Source organism: Dermacentor andersoni, chromosome 1 (assembly GCF_023375885.2).
Source record: "Dermacentor andersoni chromosome 1, qqDerAnde1_hic_scaffold, whole genome shotgun sequence".
NCBI lineage: Eukaryota > Metazoa > Arthropoda > Arachnida > Ixodida > Ixodidae > Dermacentor > Dermacentor andersoni.
The window spans coordinates 22,757,789-22,780,661 of NC_092814.1; the positions used below are offsets into that span (position 1 = coordinate 22,757,789).

The 22,873-nt window shown below is 47.4% G+C and overlaps 1 protein-coding gene across 3 annotated transcripts in view; it reads left to right on the forward strand.

Annotated features, from left to right (window-relative positions):
* The window catches only part of LOC126545444 (uncharacterized), a 244,514-nt gene that overhangs the window by 168,770 nt on the left and 52,871 nt on the right, over positions 1 to 22,873 (forward strand). For all 3 annotated transcript variants that reach the window (XM_050193324.2, XM_055061243.1, XM_055061244.2), the window contains exon 16: positions 16,198 to 16,418. In XM_050193324.2, the coding sequence (XP_050049281.1) occupies positions 16,198 to 16,418 (221 nt within the window). The remainder of the gene's footprint in view (positions 1 to 16,197; positions 16,419 to 22,873) is intronic.

Here is a 22,873-nt window from a genome sequence, read left to right on the forward strand (position 1 = left end):
AGGACTTGATTTGAAGGCAAGCATCGTGGAGAGCACGTAGGACTAGTTCTAGTAGTTCTTGACATTCTAAAAATGTTAAAGCATATACAATGACGTCATCCAGGTAGGGCAATGCCATGAACCATTTTAAAGGCCAACTGCAACGAAATTTTCGACTGCATAGAAAGCCAGTTTCAGATAATGTTAGCATACAGTAACCCCTGTGCAAAATTTTACGTTTGAAATACAAGTGGATGCATTACAAAAGGCTCAAAAAAATCTTCTTTTTTTTTTAATCGAAACAGAAAAAGAAAAAATGCTGCCATTACCACTCACCGGAAGTGACTTACGACTTAGACCGTAGGGAACCAGTGCCTGTGTTGTTTGCTTCTCTTGCTTGTACCGTTCTCGTATATCATCAAACAGGTCCTGCACGTCTGCTGGCCATACAGTTAACCTACTGCTAGCTGCTATATGCACTGTGCCGGTGTCGTTTTATGCCCACAATGTTCTTTTAAAGTGAAGCGTACTTCTTCAAGTCGAGCTGGTTTTCTGTATCTGGCTGTCCATGTTCAACGAGCAGAGCCTCGATGCATTCCATCTCTGCTTGGAGATGAGGAGCGTGACCAAGCTAAGGGAGCTTAGTTACCTTAGACTGAAAGACCAAGCAAGTAACTACTACCATCTGCAGTAAAGGATGGGAAATAGCTGAGGCTCGGCGCAAAGTGCACGTAAAGTTTCACCCGTCTCACCCTGATGGCATTGCATTCTGTCATCGTTTTGCGCCGCATCTGCACCATGGTCGCCACGTCACATTCTTCTTTTTCTTTTTTTTTGACAAATGCTGCTTACGATTCCTACTGACAAAATTTCTGGCGCTGTGTCAAAAGTCTTTCGTTTGTCTACTTTGACCTGTCCACAGTAGAAACGTGTGAAGTGTCTCAAAGATGGTGCTGCTGCACCTGCAATGATCGCCCAAGCATGCATTTGTTTACATTTTTGGCGATATGATCTGTCAAATGCATGGTATCCTGGAATGAACAATGCAGTTTCACAGAACTGAGTGTATTTATAGTCATCCCGAGAGAGCGATAGGCAAGCAGATTTTGCACAAGTAAGTGACTGTGCTTGCAAAATGTGCAGCTCCGTCAAGTGCAGTTTATGTGCTTTGTGCACACTGGCTGGTCTGCGACACACTTGCCTGCTGTGGTGTGGTGCATGATTGCACCCTGAAAGCGGCGACAGGAAAGATGTGTTCTGCTTTCCTCTGCGCAGCATTGCGTATTGCACAGCCATCGCTCGTGGTCGAGTACATGTTCAAGCACCCGACAGCCACACAATGCGTCGGCATGCTTGCAATAGCTCAAATCATGTGCATGACTATAAGAAAGCATGCCGAGAGAGAGACCCATCAACCAGCAAACGTTGAGGGTGTGATGCATCTGGGCGCTAGACACAACTTATAAATCGGCAGTCGTGTACGGTTCCTGGAACCGTACACGACTGTGTGCACAAACCATGTACGGACCTGACTTTTGCCGTATCTGCAGCACTAACACTCATGGCCAGGTGCTCATGTCTGCTGCTTAGGTGCTAGTTAAAGGCTACTAATAAGGAAATTAGACAATTACTAGCCCTACAGCTTTGCCAAGATTACTTTGATAGTATATGCTATGCATTTATAACCTGTTTAGCCCAAGTGAAAATTCTTTGGAGTTGGCCTATAAATGCCTGAGGATGCAGTCCATGGGTCTTTGAGTGGTGGCTGGTGCATTGGAACGGCCGAAAGGAAGATGGTTTAACTGGTACAGCTTGTTGGGCATTATACAAGCTGTTTTTTCGGCATCTTCCAGGTTGTGTTCAACTATCCAGACCCTGGAAAGGAGATCCAATGTTGTGAAAAACTGGGCCCCGTAAAGGCAATCCAACATGTCGTCGAGATGGGAGAGTGGATACACTTCTGGCTTTGTTTCACTATTTACAGTGGAATCTCGATGATACGAATCTCACGGGGTCACGAAAAATATTCGTATTAGCCGAAATTCGTGTCATCGAAACAATTAAAACTAGCTAAATTAAAGAGTCAGAGGTGAACTCACTCAGACACACGTACGTAAAAAGCATTTATTTCTTGAAGAAAAAGTCTCTAATGTCCTTCTGCTTCTTTTTTCTTTGTCAGGTCACTTAGCAGACTTTGTTCAAATCCATAAAAACGCGTGCACGTGTCGTCGCTGATTTCATCTGCGGCCATAGCACGTCTCATAACTTCGAGCGCATGCAGCGTTTCAGCCGCCGGTGGTGGTCCTTCGCCGTCGCCCACGTCTAACACGAAGAGCGCGTCCCGAAGCACAGCAGCTACTCCGTCCGATGGCACGCGGAAAAGGAGGAAAAGCACAAAAGCAACAAAAGCGCCACCGCTTCAAACTAAACTTCAACCTCTTCGCGCCCAGTCGCGGCCTCCGCGCTGTCCGGCGCCGCGTCCGCGCCTCCGCACCAAAAGAGAAAGGGAGAAATCGCGTGACTGCGCGCTGTTCTCTTTCGCAGCCGTCGGTGGGGCGGCGTTTATTAAGGAAGCCTTTAATGGCTCATACTCGCGGTCGCGTCCGTCCGTGCGCTGGAATCGTGCCAACTGTGGCCTCTCCTCCGCGCAGCGGTGCAACCTCGTCCCCCCCTTAGCAACCGGCGCGCCGGTCGGGGGCGCAGATGCGCATAGCAACCGTGACGTCACACAGTAGCGGTAGAACGAGCGCGCGCGCACGTCGGCGGTGGCAGCTGCACCGCCGCTCCTTCGCCAGACGCCTCGTTGCAGTCAAGTGACTGAGACGCATGGTTCCGAAGCGGCCCAGTGATTCCGCGCCAAGCGGTTCGGGGAAGCGGCAGCGGACGCCGGATTCCCCCAACACCAAACGGCAGAAGAACAAGGAGCGAATGCGCATGCGACGACTGAACATGTCACCAGATGCGAAAGCAAGGGAGGCACAACGGAAACGCCAACAGCGACTGATTAGATCGCCGGGTATCAAAGGCAGGGAAGCAGAACGAAAGCGGTAGCAGCGACAGGCGATATCTCCGAACACCAAAGCGAATGAATTGTAGCGCAGACGGCAGCAGCGTCTGGCTTTCGCCAAGCACACCACTTTAGAATTTCCAAAGTGTCTTCGGTAATTTTAGTATCAACCGACGTGGGTCGAAAATTGATTCGTAACAACCGTTCTCTAGCACGTTGCAAAGTAATGGGGCTCGGCCGGCACCACAGAAAGATTCGTATCATCCGGAAATTCGTATTAGCCGTGATCGTGTCATCGAGATTCTACTGTATACACCTATAGTCAACACAAAATCATGTGGCCAGACTAGGACCACAGGGGGATGACCATGCACTAAAGGAACGAAATATAACACCGCGTTGAAGCATGTCAATCTGAGTGGAGATTTCAGCATGCTCACAAGCGGACACACACCATGAATTTTGACGAATTGGTGTGTGGCAGCCAGTGTTAATTATGTGTTGGGGGACATCGGTGCAACCAAGCTTGATGGGTGAGACGGCCACATTCATGCATGGATATGTGACTTCTGTTGGCTCGTTAAGTTGAGACCAAAGTGAAAGCCATTCCAGTTTCTGTCAGAACCAGCAGGCTGCAGAGAGCAGGCTGGCTGTATTGTAGCAAGGATGACCAATTGTTCTACGACTGGAGAGGATCCAAGCATGGTTCCTGTGGGCAGCTACAAGTCACTGTCAAAGAGATTGAAAAGCAGAACTGTAGAGACACCTCTGCAAGAGCCTTGAAGGGCACGTGGCGTGGCGAATCCTGCTCCCAGTTCGAAACACAGCGTGCACTCAATGAGCATGTCTGCACTGTCAGGTACAGTGTCGCAATGCATGGGAACCCAGGATGAAGATGTTGCAGAGATTGTGTTGTGCTGTGCTGTAGTCACAAGATGTGTAAGATTTTTGTTACCATTGTTGACAATGTGTTCACACTGCTGCTTTCCAATAGCGAGACCTCGCGTAGTGAGTTTGCTTGCCACTTGGTGAATATTGTTTCAGTGCTCCCGCATTGTCTGGAGATGGATAGTCAACCATGTGTCTATGTACAAACTATGGAAGTTCGGGAAACTATAAGTGTGGCAGGCAGGGCAAACTGGATGACTGGTTTGTAGTTCCATTAAGCTGAGCAGCATTGTGGGGGATACTAATGGAAGAGGCTGGCTTGACAACATATCCGGTGGCTCGGAAGTTTAAACAGCTAATTTATGATACCACTTGCAGCCCAGTCACAGACCAATATAACTGGCATGCAGAAGTTTTGGACGACAACAGATAGATGCCTGCCCATCTTGTCCAATGCTGTCACTGATATCCATGCTTCACCAGTGCTGGGCAAAACTGTGCCATCGTCTAAAAGGAGGCCTGCTTTCCAGCAAACTGTAGAAAACGCTGTAGTGGTGGTGTCATGCAGCACACCTTGTTGGATGAAGTTTAACGCAGCACCTGTGTCCACCAGAGTTTCAAACCTCCGTGGAAGGTCTGCTAGCTAACTGGACAACTTGGGCATACCTGAGAGCTGACCTAGCGAGAAGAGAGCCGTCTGGGACGTTGCAAAACATCGTGTTGTGGATGGCACCCTACGTTGGTTGGGCTTTGCAAAACAATGTCTAGCTTCTTGGCAACGAAAGCACCATACAGCAGGCGTCACCCTACAAGCAACCAGTTTGTCTCCTACCTTTGCATTGCGAGAAAAAGCCAAGGCTGTGGATGGCTGATGGGCATGCAAGCCAGACGAAACTTTATATGTTGAAGTCGGTGATGGCTTCAACAAAGGTGGTCGTTGCAAAAATGTTAGTGGTGACGCTGAGACATCTGGCAAGTGTTTGCGCGAAAGATGTTCAACGTGGGGAGTGAAGTATTGTAGGCTACGCCAATCATGATGCAGGTGTTTGAGTTCAATGAACTATTGGCGTTGAAGGTGACTGTCGCCGAAGCAATCCTCGAGTGTGCAGATCAAAGCTTTATATATTCAGTACATACACTAAGGGCCCCGCAGCCATTGAACGCAGTTGCACACAAGAATTCTATCCTTGTATTCCTCTGTCCAGCCATGAAGCATGGCAACTATTTCAAACTGCATACGAAAAACTGTCCAGGACGTGGAACCATTGAACATGGACAAATAAATCAATGGACCTGATGACTTAAGCGAGTGAGTAATCAAAGTGTCTGGCATGTCTTGAACAGCTAAGGTAGGCAGATGGGCAGGATTGGAAGGTATTAATTCGAGGCCAGCAGCACAGTTGGTGAGGACTGCAATGTTGTCCACCGCAGCCGTGAAAGTGATCTCCACTGAAAGCAGACAATCAGTAAGTGCTTTCTGATCAGCAGCAGCTAGTGAGCCAAAGGACTGAAGGTGAACTGCGCTGAAATGAGAGCTAGCAGCAGGTGCCATCACATTCTCTGCTGGGGTCTCCGTTGGACTCTCCGTTGCACTGTAGGTCAGCATCGAGCTGCTCAAGCTGCTCACACAATGGTATTTGATCTAACCTTGCAAGTTGTAGTAAATGAAGTAATTATTCCATACGGGCAGCAAGACCAGAGCCTCCCTGCATAGAAAGGTTTTTTTGTGCCACTCCCCTACCGAAAATAAAAGACCTTGCTACGTGAAAAAAGGTTACACGTATGCGCTGGCATCGATGTCAGCTGGCACCTCCTATGTCGGCTCACCTCTAATTGCAGAAAAGCAGCTATTATTTGTGATTGTTGGAAGAAAGAAAGGAAGAGAATTCTGCTGACTGTATTAGTGACTGCTGACACCTGAACAGTGGCATGCAAGGAGGGTGCAATAAAAATGGATTACAAATTAGAATAGTAGAAAGTATAAAGCAAGAAGAAAAGTAAAGAGGAACTATTCGGTATACTTACTGTATTTACAATAGCGGCTACTAGCGCAATTTGCTCGGGACGTTTGCAGGGTGCATTATGAGTGCATGACAACTAGTGGGCAAGATTGTGTCCATGTACCATCATGGATAGAGTTTGATTCCAGAAATTTCCATGGTCCCCACTTTTTTTTTATTGGCCAGCGGGGAGGCGTTCTTAAAGTGGACACACAACTTTCCTCAGTCTTCCCCCATCCTTGTAGGCACATATGCCGATATCTGATATGTACAGATCTGGGTGCCACTTGTCTGTCAGGTGTTGTGCATCAGGTGCCTCGCCACAGGCTAAGATTTATAACAGAAGGAGCCCAATGTACTTCCTTCACACCTCTGTAAGTTGGCTGCCCTGCAAAGCTCCACAGACAGCATTCACACATGAAACGCAGAGCCCTCATGGTAGAAACCCGCTGCAGCTATCATGCTGCCTTTGGTCGTTATTTCTGTTTTCTTTTCCATTTACTATTCTGAGAAATTTGGAGCTGTCACAGCTTTGTGGCATGCACTTCGAAGCAGCAGTTCTCCAGGACAAGGTTGCAGCTATTGTTCTCTTTCAAGGGGCCCCACCATAAATGGTGGGGAAGGCAGCCAGCAATAGTTCAGAGCTCGAAGCGGCTGACCCACGGTAGCCCAGTGGCTGTGGCGTTGTGCTACTGAGCTCGAAATTGCGGGTTCAATCCTGGCCACAACAGCCACATTCTGATGGGGATGGAATGCAAAAAGACTCGTGTACCATGCATTGGGTACACTATACACCAGGTGGTCAAAATTAATTTAGGGCCCCCTCCCCACTATGGCATGGCTCATAATCGGACCGTAGATTTGGCACGTAAAACCCCAGAATTGAATTTAATTTAAGGTGGCAGTCCCACTCCAGTGGCACGTGCTCCCTATTTTAGGCAATGTTCATGGAGGCACTGTACTTTTAGCACACATTAGGCAGATGTGCACCATATTGCATTATAAAGCTTACTTTCTCTGCTTTTTAATTACACCTAGTAGTATCGTCTAATGTGAAACATTGCCTGATGGCAATCAAAACATTAGGAGCAGAAAACTGTGGTTTTGCTGTACTAGCCCCTGTCGTACTGCATTTACAGCAAAACTATTCAACATAACAAAATGCGGTTTGCTGTACTTTTAGATAAAATGTCATCCAAGATATCTATGGAGAGGTATAGTGTGTAAAGAGAGAGAGAAATAAATTTTATTGTTAGACCAGGCTTCTTGAGCCCAAAGGTGGGTGGCCTCCTCAGTCCAGGTAGCCATGGCTCGCTGCCGCCGCCCGAGCCCTGTTCACCAACCGCAGCTGGCTGTCAGGGTCTTGCGTCACCAGCAGAGCCTCCCACTGGTCTTCCGATTCTTCCTATATATCCGCTTCTTCCTGCATGTTATGGCCTGGTGGTGATGATGACGATGGTACCTCGCGGTTATTTCTGCACTCCAGCACCATATGGCGCAAGGTGTTGGGCGTGTCCGGCAGGCAGAACTTGCAGTCTCGCCCGTAGGTGCCCGGATACATGGCGTGCAGCAGTGTTCCATGCGGGTAGGTTCCAGCCTGGAGTCTTCTCCAGGTTACCGCTTGCTCCCTACTCATCGTCTTATGCGCGGGTGGGTAGCGACGCCTGTGCTTCCTGTAGTGCGCCAGGATGTCCGAGTACTTCTTGGATATCCGTTCATCATCCTCGTCGCAGTCATTGGTCCGTGTTCTCTGCGTGTCGGAGATGGCTTGGCGTGCATGATCTCGAGCCGCGGTGTGCGCAGCCTGGTTCCCCGCGAGAGACTCGTGTCCCGGCGTCCAGAGGATTTGTGCTGTTTCTATCTCGGTGTTGGTCAAGACCTGAAGTGCTGCTTTCCGATCCTTCCGTTCACATACCTCCTGCGTGCTTCTTGCGAGTCCGTCACCACGGTAACCAGGGTCTTGCACGTTGCGATGGCCAGGGCTATGCCCAGCTCCTCCGCTGTGCTCGCGTCCTTGGCACGTATGGATGTGGCTGTAAGTTGTTCGCCCTTCTCCTCGACCACGCTGATTGCAAATCGGTCGTTTGTTCTGTACGCAGCTGCGTCCGTGTATCTCACATTTTCTTCTTTGCTGTTGGTGCGTTCCAGTATGTGCTTGAGCGCCTGTATTCTCGCCTGTCTCCTTTCCTTGTCGTACTTGGGATGCATGTTTCTGGGAATGGTACTTATGTGTAGCTTGTCTCTGATCTCGTGGGGAATGCGCTGAGGTAGGTGCCTCTCATCCTCGACTTGGTAGCCCAGATCTTGGAGCAGGGCTCTTCCCGTTTTTGTTAGCTTTAGTCGCTCCAGTTGGTTGACGTTGTGCGCTTCCACGAGCTCTTCCCACATGTTGTGAACTCCCATTTTGAGTAGTTTCACTGTGGATGTGGAAGGGGACAGGCCCAACGCAATTTTGTAGGATTTTCTGATGAGGGCGTTTACTTTGTCTCGCTGACCGTTCTTCATGTCAACGTATGGGGTCCCGTAGGTGACGATGCTCGCGAGCAGCGCTTGTATTATTCTCGTGCAGTCTTCCTCCTTGAATCTGTGCCTTTTGTTCGTCACTCTTTTGATAAGATGGGTTATTTGTTGCATTGTTCTCTGAATTTTTTTCCAACTCTGCTCCCCCGGCCCCGTCCTTTTGAATCAGGAGTCCGAGGATGCGGAGCCTCGTTACCTGCGGCATCATGATGCCTCCCACCTTTACTTCCGGGTCTGGTATATGCTGCGGTTGTCGGCCTCTTGTGCGCTTTCTTAGCACCAAGAGCTCTGACTTTTCTGGTGCGCACGTCAGTCCACATGCTTCCAGGTACCTCTCCGTTGTGTCAACCGCTTCTTGCAGAGCGTCTTGCTGTTTACCTGTCGACCCTCCCGTAGTCCAGATGGTGAGGTCGTCAGCATATATTGCGTGACCAATCCCTTCTATTTGCTTCAGTTGTTTGGGTAGCGAGCTCATCGCTAGATTGAATAGCATCGGCGAAATGACAGAGCCTTGTGGCGTTCCCTTTCGCGGTATGTCGAATTTCTCTGAGCGCAAGTTGCCTATCCCCACTGTGGCTGTCCGTTCTTTCAGAAAAGCTTTGATGTAATTATATATATTTTTACCGCAGTTATATACGTTGAGGTGTTGCAGTATGGCTTCGTGTGGCACGTTGTCAAAAGCCCCTTTCACGTCAAGTGCGAGGATGGCTCTTTTGCTGTGCGTGTCCAGTTTGTCGATGACTTTTTCTTTGATCTGCAGTAACACGTCTTGCGTGGACAGGTGAGCTCTAAATCCGAACATGGTGTTTGGGACGTGTCCGTTGTCTTCGAGATGTTCGATCATGCGGTTGTGCACCATGTGCTCATAGAGTTTACCAGCACACGAGGTGAGGGATATAGGTTGAAGGTTCTGCACGCTGATGGGCTTGTTGGGTTTAGGTATCATGGTTACCTCGGCATGTTTCCATTCCGGTGGTACTTTACCCTGTTCCCAGCACTCGTTGATGTATTTTAAGAGTGCGTCTACAGAGGGTCCGTCAAGGTTCCGGAGTGTCTTGTTGTTTATTCTGTCGTACCCCGGCGCCGTGTTGCGGGTGAGCTTGCTCAAGGCCCTCTCGATTTCTGCTTCTGTGAAGGGCCGATGCAGTTCTATATTTGGTTTGCCTCGATACTCGTCAAAGTGCGAATCTACAGTTATGTTCCACTCTGTACTGAGGAACTTCTCCTTCACTTCTTTGATGATGTCTTCCTCTTTCCCCGGGTGGTTGTGTATAAGTCTCTGCACTTTCTGTTTTGCGGCGTTCTTGTTCTCCTTCTTTGATAGGAGTGTCTTGAGTACCGCCCAAGTGCGCTTGCTGCTTAAGGTCCCTTGAAGCTTGTTACATGTTTCGCGCCAGTTCTGTTTTTCAAGTTGTTCAGAGTACTCTTGCGTTTCATTGATCAGCTTAGAGATTAGAATTTTGAGTTTCCGGTTGCATTTGTTGCTGCCAGTGTTTCGCGAGTCCCCTCCGTGCCTCCCACAGGTGGAGTAAGTGGGGGTCGACCATGGGGGTGACTTGCGACAGCTGGATTGTCTTCGTATGCTTCTCGGCTCTTTCCACGACTCCTCTGATCCATATGTCTATGTCGTCTATCGTCGCATTAATGGTGCTCTCGTCTTTGCGAAAGGCCTGCCAGTCCGTGATCTTGGCTTTTCCAATCTTCATCATCGCTTTGTGGTGCGGGATGATCGTTTGCACTATATAATGGTCGCTACCCAGATTCTCGTCCATGCAGCTCCACTCGTACTGTTTGAGTCCGTGTACGAATGTGAGGTCGGGGCTGGTGTTTCTAGATACACTGTTGCCGATGCTCGTGGGTGTGTGCGGGTCGTTGAGTAGCATGAGGAGGTGTTGTTGGGCTACGTTGTGCACATCTTCTCCTTTTTTCTTTGAGGCCGCATACCCCCCAGGCCACATGGGGAGCATTAAAATCACCAACGACTATCAGTCCGTTATCCTTGCTCAGCTTCTTCACTTCTCGCATTAGCTTGTCTAAATCCTTTAGGTGGTCCTTTGGCGGGCTGTACACGTTTAACACAAAAAGGCTTTGCTGCTGTTTTTTCTTGGGTACGATTTCGACGAGGGTGTGTTCGATGCGGTGTTGGATGTCGTGTCGTTGAGCGTTGATGGCCTTCTTGGTCAGGATTGCTGTCCTCGTCTTACCGTCGGTGACGTGAGTGAGGTAACCACTGACCTTGAAGTCTTCAGCTTCGGTTTCTTGTAAGGCTATAATGTCCGGGTTAAACTGCGTGCAGAATTGTACAAGGTTGCTTCTCTTACTTCGGATAGAATGACAGTTCCATTGCCAAATTTTGAGCCGTGGGTGTTGCTTGTAGTCATCTTTCTCTTTAGTTAGCCTCGCCATCTTGTTCGCCTAGGGTCTGCATGATCTTGGCTTCTCTCGCAGGGTACTTAGGCTTCTTGCGAATATTATCTCTTTCTTCTAGCATGTGGATGCGTTGACTGAAACTTTCTCCCGATTGAGTCATTTTGTTCTGTAGGACCCGAATCTGGTTGTCCATTTTGCTCTTGAGAGATTGGAACCCAGTCTGTATCATCTGGGTTACCGTGCTTTGCATAACCTGTGTTACCGTGGACATTGTGGTTTCCATCATGGCGGTGACGCTGGCAATGATGCGGTCTTCAAGCATCTTGAGGTCGTTCTTGGTTATCACCGCTTGGTTTGACAGTGTTGCTGGCTTTGGTTGTGTTGCTGACGATAGTGGTGGTGGGGATGAATGTTGCGGTAGTGGTGTTTGCGATTGCTGGCCCTTTTCTCTCCGTAGTTGTTCTATTTTGCGCATGAGGTATTCGAGCTGTTTTTCAGTGCTAGCTTCCTTCTCTTGTGTCTTCTTCTTTTGCTGTTCTCGCTCTCGCTTCAATTCATCGTTCTGTCTTCAGAGAATCATTATGGTGTCCTCGTACCTCGAGTGTATTGTGCTTTGAACGCCGTTATTTTCCCTCGACGTATGATTGTGCCCTGTGATGACGTTGGCTCAGCTTACCTTGCGCTGGGTGTTGTCGTGTCTCACGCCCGTTGCCGGTATCCGGGGGATGCTCTGTTCTCTCTCCCTCGATCTCGATCTCGATCCCGACTTAGATCTCGATCTTTTTGTCTGTTCGGTCTCATTCGGTGACTGTGGCGATGGTGACATGGTCATCATGTGCTCGTTGTCGTTGGTAGTTACTACGCTGGCCTGGTACCAGAGTCTTCTCTGTCTCGATCTTGACCGCTCCCTGACTCTCAACGGTGGCAGGGCCGGTTCCAGCTTCCTTCGACAGTCTCTACTCGCCGTTTCATGGGGCATTCCGCATAGCTTACATTTCGGCTCGCATTGGTGGTTGTTTGGATCAGCGTTGTGTTCTCCGCAGTTGTCACATAGTTCGTCGTTTGGATTAGGGCAGACGTCTTGTCTGTGTCCTATCTCACCGCAAGATCTGCAGTACTGGACTGACTTTCTGTAGGGTCTGCAGCGGGTGAGCGTACATCCAACTTTAACGTAGAACGGCACATGCGGGCCCTCGAAGGTGATCACTGCCGACGTCGATCTTCTCAGCATTCTAGCGTTGAGGATTTTGCAAGTGTTGGTCATTGCTAGTAGATCTACTAGCTGCTCGTCGGTGGTGCCTTCCTCTATTCCGTGAACAACGCCACGTACAGTGCCCGGAATTGGCTTGAGGTACGGTGTGACTTCGTATGTTGCGTGTCCTATTTCGATGCTTGTTATTTCCGCTAGTTTAAGTGCGCAGTCCTCTTCTTCGGTACTTGCCAGAATTAAGTTTTGTTGCCACTGTGTCTGTATGATCACTTTGGCGTAGAGCTCCTGGGGTGTGACTCCGCATGCTTGGGCTAATCCTCTTGCTATCACTCCGCCTTTCCAGTTTGATACTTTCACACCAGCTTTAGGTCTGTACACAATCTTGTAATGGTTTTCTGGTAGCGGTGGAGTCGTTGGCCAGCGAGGAAGTGGCTTGCTTGCGTTGGTTTGGCCCCATGGCTTTTGAGGAGCTTGTTGTCGTTTTCCATCATTCGTGTTCTGCCCCTTGCTGTGTTCGTATGAGAACTGTGTTCGTATGTGTAAAGCAGTTAGAAATATATGTAGGCCCTAATAAAAAGGGCCAAAATAATAAATGTTTAGCAATGAATATCTCTTTTTCTTTTCAATGTAGAACAACAATTATCAGTGATATTCTAGGCTATATTCTACTTCTCATGTGTGCGAAGTTTTTCTCTGTTCTGATAATTAGTTAACGAGTTATTATTACTTCAAAATGGCAATTTATGGCTACACTTTGTCACACATTCCCAAAGTAGGGACAAAACTATTCAAGCTGAAACTGAAATTCTCAATAATCAAGCGGCAAGCCCTTCTCTCCAATTCACTGGAGAGAAAATTGTCTTATCATTATTAGAAAATCTACTCAGGAGCAATGAATGAAGCTAATTTTTCTGCTGGCCAGGTCTGTGCAGACTGACATTTTCTTCTATGTACATGCTGATTCACTACGTGTGATGCCCATTAGTAGGGTTACCTATACAGTGTCATGTTATTACTGTCACTCATGACTTTTATTAAGCAGTACTTGAAACAAAGGATTTTCAATGAATAAGAAATCTCAGTTGTTATTTGGTGGTGGTGCCATCTGTGAAAAAAAAAGTATCAGGCTGTTTCACGTCAGTTCTGGCATTTGTCAAATGTGCCACCACTAAACTTTATGAAGGGGGCAAAACTCTGATGAATTCTTTCTCCAGGTTTCAGTGCTTGGCTCAGCCTAGTCATCACGCCTACCTGGCATTCGTTTTAGCACATGTGTCTGCAACCACACTTTCAACATAGTCCTGTGGGAGCACCCACCACATTGTCTTAGCGGCTATGGTGTTGCGTTGCTAAGCACGAGGTCATGGGATCAAATCCCGGCCACAGTGGATGCATTTGGATGGGGATGAAATACAAGACTGCCTGTGTCCTGTGCATTGGGGGCACATTAAAGAATCCCAGGTGGTCAAAATTATTCCGGAGTGCCCTACTACAGCATGCCTCATATTCAGATCATGGTCCTGGCTCATAAAATCCCACAATATTATGTTCTTTTTTAAAGTCCTATGGGAGCCTACTCAATTGCGGCTGCTGGAAGAAAGAAAGAAAGAACAGAAGGAAGCGCCGGAGACAGCAGACACCAACTGCTTGAAGTAGGACACAGCCAAAAGCAAGATGCATAGGGGAAAGCAAATCACGAGAGAATGAAAGAAGGGGCTATTTGGTGTACTGCTTACAATGATGATGAGTTTTGGCATACCCTTTGAAACGGGCCGGTGACAAATAGTCAGTCACCTAGCCTGCTTGAGTTAATCAGGTATGCTATGCATGCTTTTCATGCTAGCATTCTTGTATACATCTCCTTAATCTGTTTTCCTCTAAACTTCTCTATCTACATTGTACCACTCCCTATACCTGTAATGGATCCGGTTGTATCAATCTCTTCCCTGCTTTAAAAAAAAAACTTGCTTTGTGAGCCATCCCGGACTTGCCTGACCTTGGCTTCTGCTTGCTGCTGTTTCGCCGAATAGCTCATACCCGTCTGCAGGACGGCAGTGCCATCTAGTAGCGATGGCTCACACTACTTTGCCCGCAGCAGTGGAAGGTAGAGGGGGGGAAGCCGGCCTGCATATGCGGGTTGTTGACTGCTGGTGGAGAGGGTGAAGGAGCCGCGACACAGAGAGCCTGATGAGATGGGAGACAGGGCACTGGAAGAGGCGGCTTCACATTGCGCATGTGCTGTGCCACATGGACTGTTGCATCTGCGCCTCCAAGGGGAGGTCGACTACTACAAACAAATGGCTCAGAAAGCCAGCTTGCCTCTTTCAACCCCTATAATGCTGGTTGCATTAAAAGATGCATTGCATTGCACAGCTTCTTGTTTAGGGCATCCTTGAGGCAAATGAGAAGGTGCATGGGAACACTTTCTTGTAAGCTTCACGTACCAGCATGGAATGTTGGATCTGCATTTTTTTTCCAACAATATTCAAAGCATCTCTTGCTCATCTTGACTGCTGACTGGTTGATGCTTCCGTCCACTTTAAATCCAAGCGCTTTTGGAAGGTGTACATTACCTATTTTTTCTCTTCTGTAGCATCGGCAAAGTGACTGAGAGGCTGAACCTCTGACTGCTACCCACTGGTACAGGGGTTTGAATCCACTCGGGGCAGTGCGCACTTTTTCTTCATCTGTTTGCACGTTATGAATTCATAGAGCACTTATAAATCCTGCGATGAACGGTGGACGCATTTCGATGGGGGCGAAATGTGAAAACACCCGTGTACTTAGATTTAAGTGCACGTTAAAGAACCCCAGGTGTTCTAAATTTCCGGAGTCCTCCACTACGGCGTACCTCATTATCAGAAAGTGGTTTTGGCACGTAAAACCCTATTAAAAAAAGAAAAGAAAATACTAGACGAGTGAGACCAGAACGGCTAATGCTGTAAATGCTTGTAGGCTGCGATTCGGGTGCACAACATATACATCCCCAGGTGGTCAAAATAAATGCGGAGCCCCCATGTTGGCATGCCTCATAATCAGATTTTTGTCTTGGTGTGTCAAATGCCAGAATTTAATTCAATTTTGTAATTTAATGTAATTTAATTTGAAGGCCACATCCTGGCTGGCATGCCATAAAATAGTTCTTTTTGTATGTGCATCCTCTTCTAACTAACTATATACAGTTGAACCCAGATATATTGAACCTGAGGGGGATCACAAAGAAGTTCGATATATAGGTAATTCAATATATAAAATAATAGGCCCTGAGGCAAACGGTGGCTTACCGATTGGTGCATCCAAGGGCCGCTAAGTTGCTACATGCAGCTCGGAAAAGAAAGCGAACACATTTTATTTAAGTGCAAAAAAATTGCTCATCCTGGTTTATGCTGCTTCTGCAAAGTGAAGTTAAAGATGCTTGTCTCGATCTTATCAAGACTGTCGAGGTACAAAAGCCCTGTGCCTTCCATATTGCTGCAGACATGATGAATCCTGTCAAATGCCAATGCCAGTTCAGCAGCTGTGCATGGGCATGTTGCCGTCTCTTTTGGACGATCTTCGTCGCCACTTGAGCAGCCTTCTACCTGGGTTTCCACAATGCTTGCCACAATGTCCTTGTCTTCGAGATTCGCTACAGCTTGAGCATTGTTATAGGCGTTCACAAAGCTTTCAGCAGTAACTTTGGCTGGAATAACTCCAGCGAAGAGGGAGCGCTCACAAAACGTGTCGTCCATACATCCATCATCTGTAGATTCTTCCAGAAGTTCGTCGGCAGCCACCATGAAACCTCAAAGCACATAAAGAAGTGCACTTTGAGGTGTTCGGCATGGTGCCGCGTTCAATATATCAAATGTGCTTGTGAATGGGTGTTGTATGCGTGCACCAGCCCTATACATTTGCATGGGCTTTTCAGGGGGATTTTACAGCTGTCCAATATACATAATAATTCGTTATATATGGGTTCGATATGTCCGGATTCGACTCTATGTGTGTAAGAGAGATAGATAGAGAAGGGAATTGGAGAAGCTCACTAAGCCCGAGTCCTTCCCAGGAAAGTGAAAAGTCTCCACCTACGAGTTATTCTATGCAAAGCATCACAGATCAGAAAGAACTGCCCTGCGAAACATGCAGAATGAGAATTCTATGATTTATGTAGCTTCCGCAGCATTGCCTTCCAAAGTATGAAATTGCGTATAGTTTTATAAAAACAGTCCATTTCTTTTCAGCCGATTTTCCTGTGCCGAGCCCTGTGGTATGCCCCACAGCTGAACTTCTGCGGCTTGAGAGACTGCTCCCAGACGGCAGCCATTTGCAGCCATGTGACCAGGTGCCATGCACGGAGGCACAGGGAGGCCGTGGCTTGTGCCTAGATGAGCTGCAGAAGTACAGGGCTTTCCTGGAGTCAGACTTTGATCATGTGGTCAGCATCCCTTGCAGGCTTGTTTTGGTAAGACTGCTGGATGCTCTGTGCAAGTTGATGGGGGAATATTAAAACACCAGTCTATCGCTCGGTTGTAAAACATCAGTGTCCTTGCTCCTAAAATAAGCGAGGAAAAGGATGGCGGCTTTGCCACCTGGGTGAAGGTCATTAGTGTTGAACTTTTCAATCCTTCTGGTTCATGTGCAGGCATGCTTCATGTGTTGGTGTTTAAGTGTGTGGGTGTTGGATTGCTGAATATGGATTATGGCCTTGCCATACTCCAGCATGTACCCCGCTGGAGAGGCTTACTTAAGCAGATCACCACTTGCTACCAATTGGCAGCCAACGCATTGACCTTGTTGCAGCGCTGATATGCCGACGCACCGATGACAATAAAGTACCCGAAGGCATGAGCAGAGTGAGCACTTGGGTGTTGGAAAAATAAAGTAGTTGATTCTTGCATTTCAACGTGGCAGCATCTTCCTCCTGCTCTGCCACAGTGGTGATGGAACCATGGAACACAATGTTCCAGAAGTTTCCACCGGGCCGTTTCCAAGCACTGACTCAACCGAGTCTTCGACCCCGTTGATGAATTAAAACGCAGTACAACTGCCTCCATTCTGGCCTGACCATCCGGACATTTGGTTTATTCAAGTAGAGGCTCGTTCTCAAGTCTCTAACGTCACTTCACAGTAAGCTAGGTATGACTACCTACTCGGCACCCTGCCCAATGACTTTGCTGTTGAAGTGTGCAACATTCTAACTGTGCCACCAAGCCAGATACCGTACAACATGCTGAAGAAAGCCATCCTTGAGCGCATGGCAATTTCCGAATGGAAGCAGCTGCGTGCTGTTATCATCAAATGAGCTTGGTGATCACCATCCATCACAACTCCTGAAACAGATACAAGCACTTCTCGGCACTTGGGTCTGATGTTTCAACAACAGTCTACTAAAGGAACTGTTTATCCAGCGCCTACCACCCACGGTTCAGATGGTTATGGCATCAGCATCGGAGCCGAACAAGTCCATGCTGGCCACCCTCCCTGACAAGGTATGTGAATTAATGCATTCCCATGTATCTGTAGCTGCTGCAAGTTGCGAGGCGCACACTTTTTGCACCCTTGCAGCGGCATTGCCCACCAACCGATTTTCCACTCCGTAACCTAGCTCGCCAAAGCAAGATGACATCGCCGAGATTCGCACCGACATTCAGCGGCTCATAGATCTTGTGGCAAGCAGCCTCACCACAAGGGACGAGGACACCTTAGGTTAGAGCACCGCACAAGTAATGCGAAGACGTGGGATCGTTCCTCCCCTGCAGCAAGTTGTTTTTTCATACACTTTCATTGCCATTAATCATTTCTTTCAATTCAATTAATAAATACAAGTAATTTCCCCTATGTTTTCCTTGGTATCTCTGTTTGTTGGCGTCTCATGATATGATTAATAAAAATCGGGTCCCTTGGTTAACCCCCTTTCTTCTCATTCTTGCACCTCAGCGAGACACTTTGGAGACAGATGACGTGTTGGGCTATCTCCACATCATTCACCCAGACCCTCCCACCATCCTTCTGCAGCTAGACACTCTTCAGAATCATTGCCGCCTTGCTGGTATCACCGACGCTTTGAACAGTTCGCATGGCATTGCACACGACCATGTGGTTGGCCGGGAAATGACATCAGGAACCACTAACGGTGACGAGGGACTCTCACATGTCTGCCTGTCACCTATTCTTCGTTTGGGACTCCATCAGCGGACTGCAGTTTCTCGTCATCACAGGAGCAGAGGTGAAAGTGCTGCCTGCCCGTGGCATAGACAGAAACTGTAGGCCAATCATGCAACTGCAAGCCGTGAACGGCAGCAAAATCGACGTCTACTTCTACGCCTACGTCTACGTCTAAATCGCACTTAATATTGGACTTAGAAGGGCATTCAGGTGGATTTTTCTGGTGTCTTCTGTCAGTCACACAATAGTAGGTGCCCACTTTCTTGCAAACTAAGGCCTCCTAGTCGACATGGTAAAGAGATACTAGGTTCCACAACTGGATAAAAAGCAACTGGCAAGGTTTCCACCATAGCACCACTTGTGTTCACGATGTGGCATGCTGTTCCAGAGGCTTATGCCACATTACTTAGCAAATTTTCATCCCTTTCTGCTTCACCTGACTAGGCTAAACCTTTATGCCATAACGTTGAACATCACACCACACTCAAGGTCCGCCATGTCACGCATCACCTTGTCGCCTGGCACTAGAGGAGTTAACCATAGCTAAAGATGAGTCTGAACAAATGCTGGAGATTGGTATTGCTCGTCCATCATGTAGCGTATCGTTGTCACTTCTTCATATGGTACCAAAGAAAACTAGCGATTGGTGTCTATGCGGAAGTTACCGTGTCCTGAACGTTGTCAATATGGGACCTGCAAGTCATTTCACTTATATTGAAGCAGTACAAAATCATTTTGTTCTCTCTCTTTTTTTTTTTTTGCTCTATTGCTGTACTTCCAGTGTCAGCCAAAGGAAAAAAAATCTTGGCCTGCCTAATCTATCACTCCGTTGAAGGACATAGAGTCTTTCCTTGTTTAATAAAATATACCATCTTAACCCAACTCTCTGAGACTCTCTTTTCCACCTACCAACATATTTTTCAGCCTGCATTGGCCTCATGTTCAAAGTTGGCATGCCTTGCAGCTGCACCAACTTATATACCGACTCTTTTATCTCAAAAACTAGCACTGACTGCCTGCCTCCATCGCTTCAATCACTGATGTGACCATGTTCAAGACAGCCGTCAATAACAAATATGCTCTCTGTTATAATTACATGTATTTCGTTTTTTCCCACTTCTCTCTCTAATGCTTCGACCTTGAGAGTGAGTAAATAAATTTTAAAATATGCGGCAGATCCAACATGCCCAGTTGGAACCTATATGCAAGGAAGCTTAAGAGGCAGTGTTCATGCACACCTTCTCATCTGGCTCAAGGGTGCCCTGAATGAGGAGCTCTGCAAAGCAATGCACCTTTGAACGCAACCACCATTTTAGGGGTTAAAAGGTACCTGACCTACCCTTGGAGGTGCAGATATGACCTTCTACACTGTTGCCAGGCAGCACAATGCACATGCAATGTGAGGCCATCTCCTCTGGTGCCCTCTCTACTGTTTCATCGCAGCTCTCCGCATCGCGGCCCCATCGTCCACTCCACCAGTGGCCAGCAACCTGCATACGCAGGCCAGGTTCCTCCCTCTACCTTCTACTGCTGCAGGCGAGGTAGTGTGAGCCATCGTTCCTAGATGGCACCACTGTACCACAGCCAAGTATGAGCTATTCAGCGAGACAGCAGCAGCAGGTGGCAACCATGGTCAGCAAGAGTGATGCAGGGTGGTTCGCAAAGAAAGCTCTTCAATAAGTAGAGTGCATATGTAATGTGTCAACAGCTGGTATTGTAATAGGGCTATTAATTTGAACTGCATACTTTTTGGAAGACATATGTGGCATGGAAATGATGCATAGATCGGTACTATCAGGGGCAATTGAAAAGCAAACAACAAAGCGCGTGCCCAATGCATAACTAAAGATTCAGTGTGTGCCATCGGCCAGTTATCCTTGTCCACATGTGTATGCATAAGGTTTTCACGCAGAGTGGGAGGCTGTTCGTCCTACTGTGATAATGTCACCTGTACTATATTGGTTGATACTTTTTTCCTCACTCGACCCGCTGCAGTAGGATAATAGGGCATGTGGACGAGGATGACTGGCCAATGGTGTGCACTTAGGGCAGGCCATCGGTTATGCTTAGGCCACGTGCTCCGCTGTTCATATTTCAATTGTTAATGATAGTACATCAGTTCAGTGGTGCAAATTCTTACAGACAGAAAGTATGGTGACAAGAAAGACAACAGGATGAGTGCTAACTTGCAACTAGTTCATTAGTCTGGTACGCACACAAATATATACAACTTTTCCATTTGAACTTTTCCATTTGCATGGTGGATTGTCTGAACATGGGGAATTCAAAGTGTCTACTAATCATACTCTTATAGCTCTGTTCTTACAGGGCAACAGTAGTCACATCACTCTTTAATGAACAGTTGCGGAAAGAGACTTGATTTGTAAGTGTAAAAAATGGGACAGTGCAATGCCCGAGGTGTGCTAACCAGGGTGTTCAACCGAACCTGAACCCGAACCAAGAAGCATACCCGAACTGCAATAATTGGCAGAACTGAACCAGAACCAATGTTTTTGGAACGTGCCTGAGGCATAACTGAACCTGAACCGAGAAAAATAATAACGGTTACCAGTCCGGCATGAAACGATTCAAACAAATAAGGTGACAGCAAGTGCTCAATGGTTTGCACGATTCTTCGACTAACTAGTACTTCTTCAATCAGCGCACCCTACTTGCAGGTTATTACGACTCATGAGTTGCACTGTTTGTGAGAACAGGAATAGATGATGGGTTTGTGCTGCTAAGTACAGCCACCTCAGCAGAGATGCTTGCACTTCTGAAGATGGCCATGCCAGTTTTGTTCCACGGCCGAGAAGTTATTTCAGGGGCTCTGCGGATAATCAACAGTATCAACAATTTGGCCGTTAAGTGAACTTGTTACTAAAACTAATTAAACCAGATAAATACAGAGAACAGAAAAGACTTTCTTCAATGAGGGATATCAATGAGTTCAGCTGCATGACTTGTAACCATCACAGATCAGTCGCTAATGAATGCCCTCACCTTCTCAGTGAGCAGTAACCACAGCTGTTTATGGCACGCATTATCTGCTTTTGTTACATGCCATGGCTCAACGCACGTTTGATGCTTAGCCAAGCAGAGTACAATGCTCTTCGAGTTGTGAAAATTTTTCATGGGGCACAATGTGCGTGCTTTTGATTTCTTTGTCTGCCCTTAGCAAGTGCAAGACTACGCGTCATGTGAAGATGTACTAGAAAGAGTGATGTATGGTTCAGCACAGACTGTCCTTGTTCATCGTTCAGAAGCATCAATGTCCTCACCTGCTTCTAAAGAAGCAGCAACTGAGTGAAATGTCAAATGCTGGTTTCTTTCTTTGCTAGAGACTAGAAGTTTGAAGTTGTAATTTATGTAATACAATGTTCTGAATTCGTGCTGTGTTCGACATAAATCATGCCAAAGTTTGCTCACCATCAGTCCTGTAGTAAAAAGCTTAAGCAAAACAAAAATTAACTGACTCTGCTGCTGTCAAGTTAATGAGTGTGAAAGCTGTGCAGACCTTACGCTGACAGAGGAATTCTCACTAATTACCTCTGCCTTTAATATGTACATGACAATTCCTCCATATCTGTTGAAGACAGAGACTGACATTCGTCAGATGCAGTTCATTGATCACACTGCTAAGTTGGCGCTGGCATGAGACCTCGCCCCATGTGTTCTCAACCTCTTCGTCTTCCTCAGTTTTCATCACATTCCCACAGCCGCGTTGCATGTGTGCGCCTACAGGAGGTAGAGCCGCTGTAGAGGACGTTGGACCTGCTGGCTGTTCAATAGTAGTATTGGGAATGATCACACCATAGCATCCCCTCCTGGAAACGTTTTAACACCAAAGCCAATCTTCCATGACAAGATCATCTGGCTCTTAGTTTGAAGACAGCATTAGCTTGCTGTGTTGAGCAGAACGTAGGAACAGGAAGTATACATTCTTCCTCTGTTTCCAAAGCCGTTGAAGAAGCATTTCTGGATACCAAACTTGTCGTTGGGGTAGGTTCCACCAGCTGGGGCAGCTGCACGTAGCGGTCCTTCTCAATAGTAAATTTGCCATCCTTGCACAAAGCCGTCAAGATGGTAAACTCAAGGCTGCGGTTCTGAGCAGTCGTTTCCTGGTAATGTTCGATCTCCTTACTGCGGTGGCAGTAGAAGGAGTGGCAATTATGGTGCTGCGGCAAATTTTGTGTCTCCCACACTGTGTTCACAATATAACTGGGAGGAATGTATGGCATCACAGAGGTAGGTCGGCTTGTAGCCAGCGACTGGTATTTGACATCAGATGTACTTGCATAGTGCATTGGCTGCTTTGGCATCGCTTAAGACTGTAGGGGTTAATGAGCAGTCCAGCAGCTGACCTCTTGGGTATCCTCGTTGACTGTGACCTCTGTATCAGTCATGACTGAGGTAACCTCGCTATTTTCGAAAGCTGTTTCTTGACTTCTCTGGCACAACCACTCGTCACTCAGTGATTGTGGAGCCTAGTTTCTTGATTAGTGAAAACACTGTTTCCAACGATGGTTGATTTCACCAAGGGCCTGTAGTTGTTCTCTGCGTGGGCGACTCGTTCAGGTGTCACGTGGCATTGTGGTAGATGTACAGGCTTGACTTAAAATTCAAGCATGGGCTGCAACAAGGCTGACTGGGGTTGTCGACACTCCCGTCCCAGTGGTAGGAGGCCGACTTGCGACTTTCTGACTTTCTGACTGTCAAGACAAGTAGCGTCGGGAACAGCGTCATGTAGGT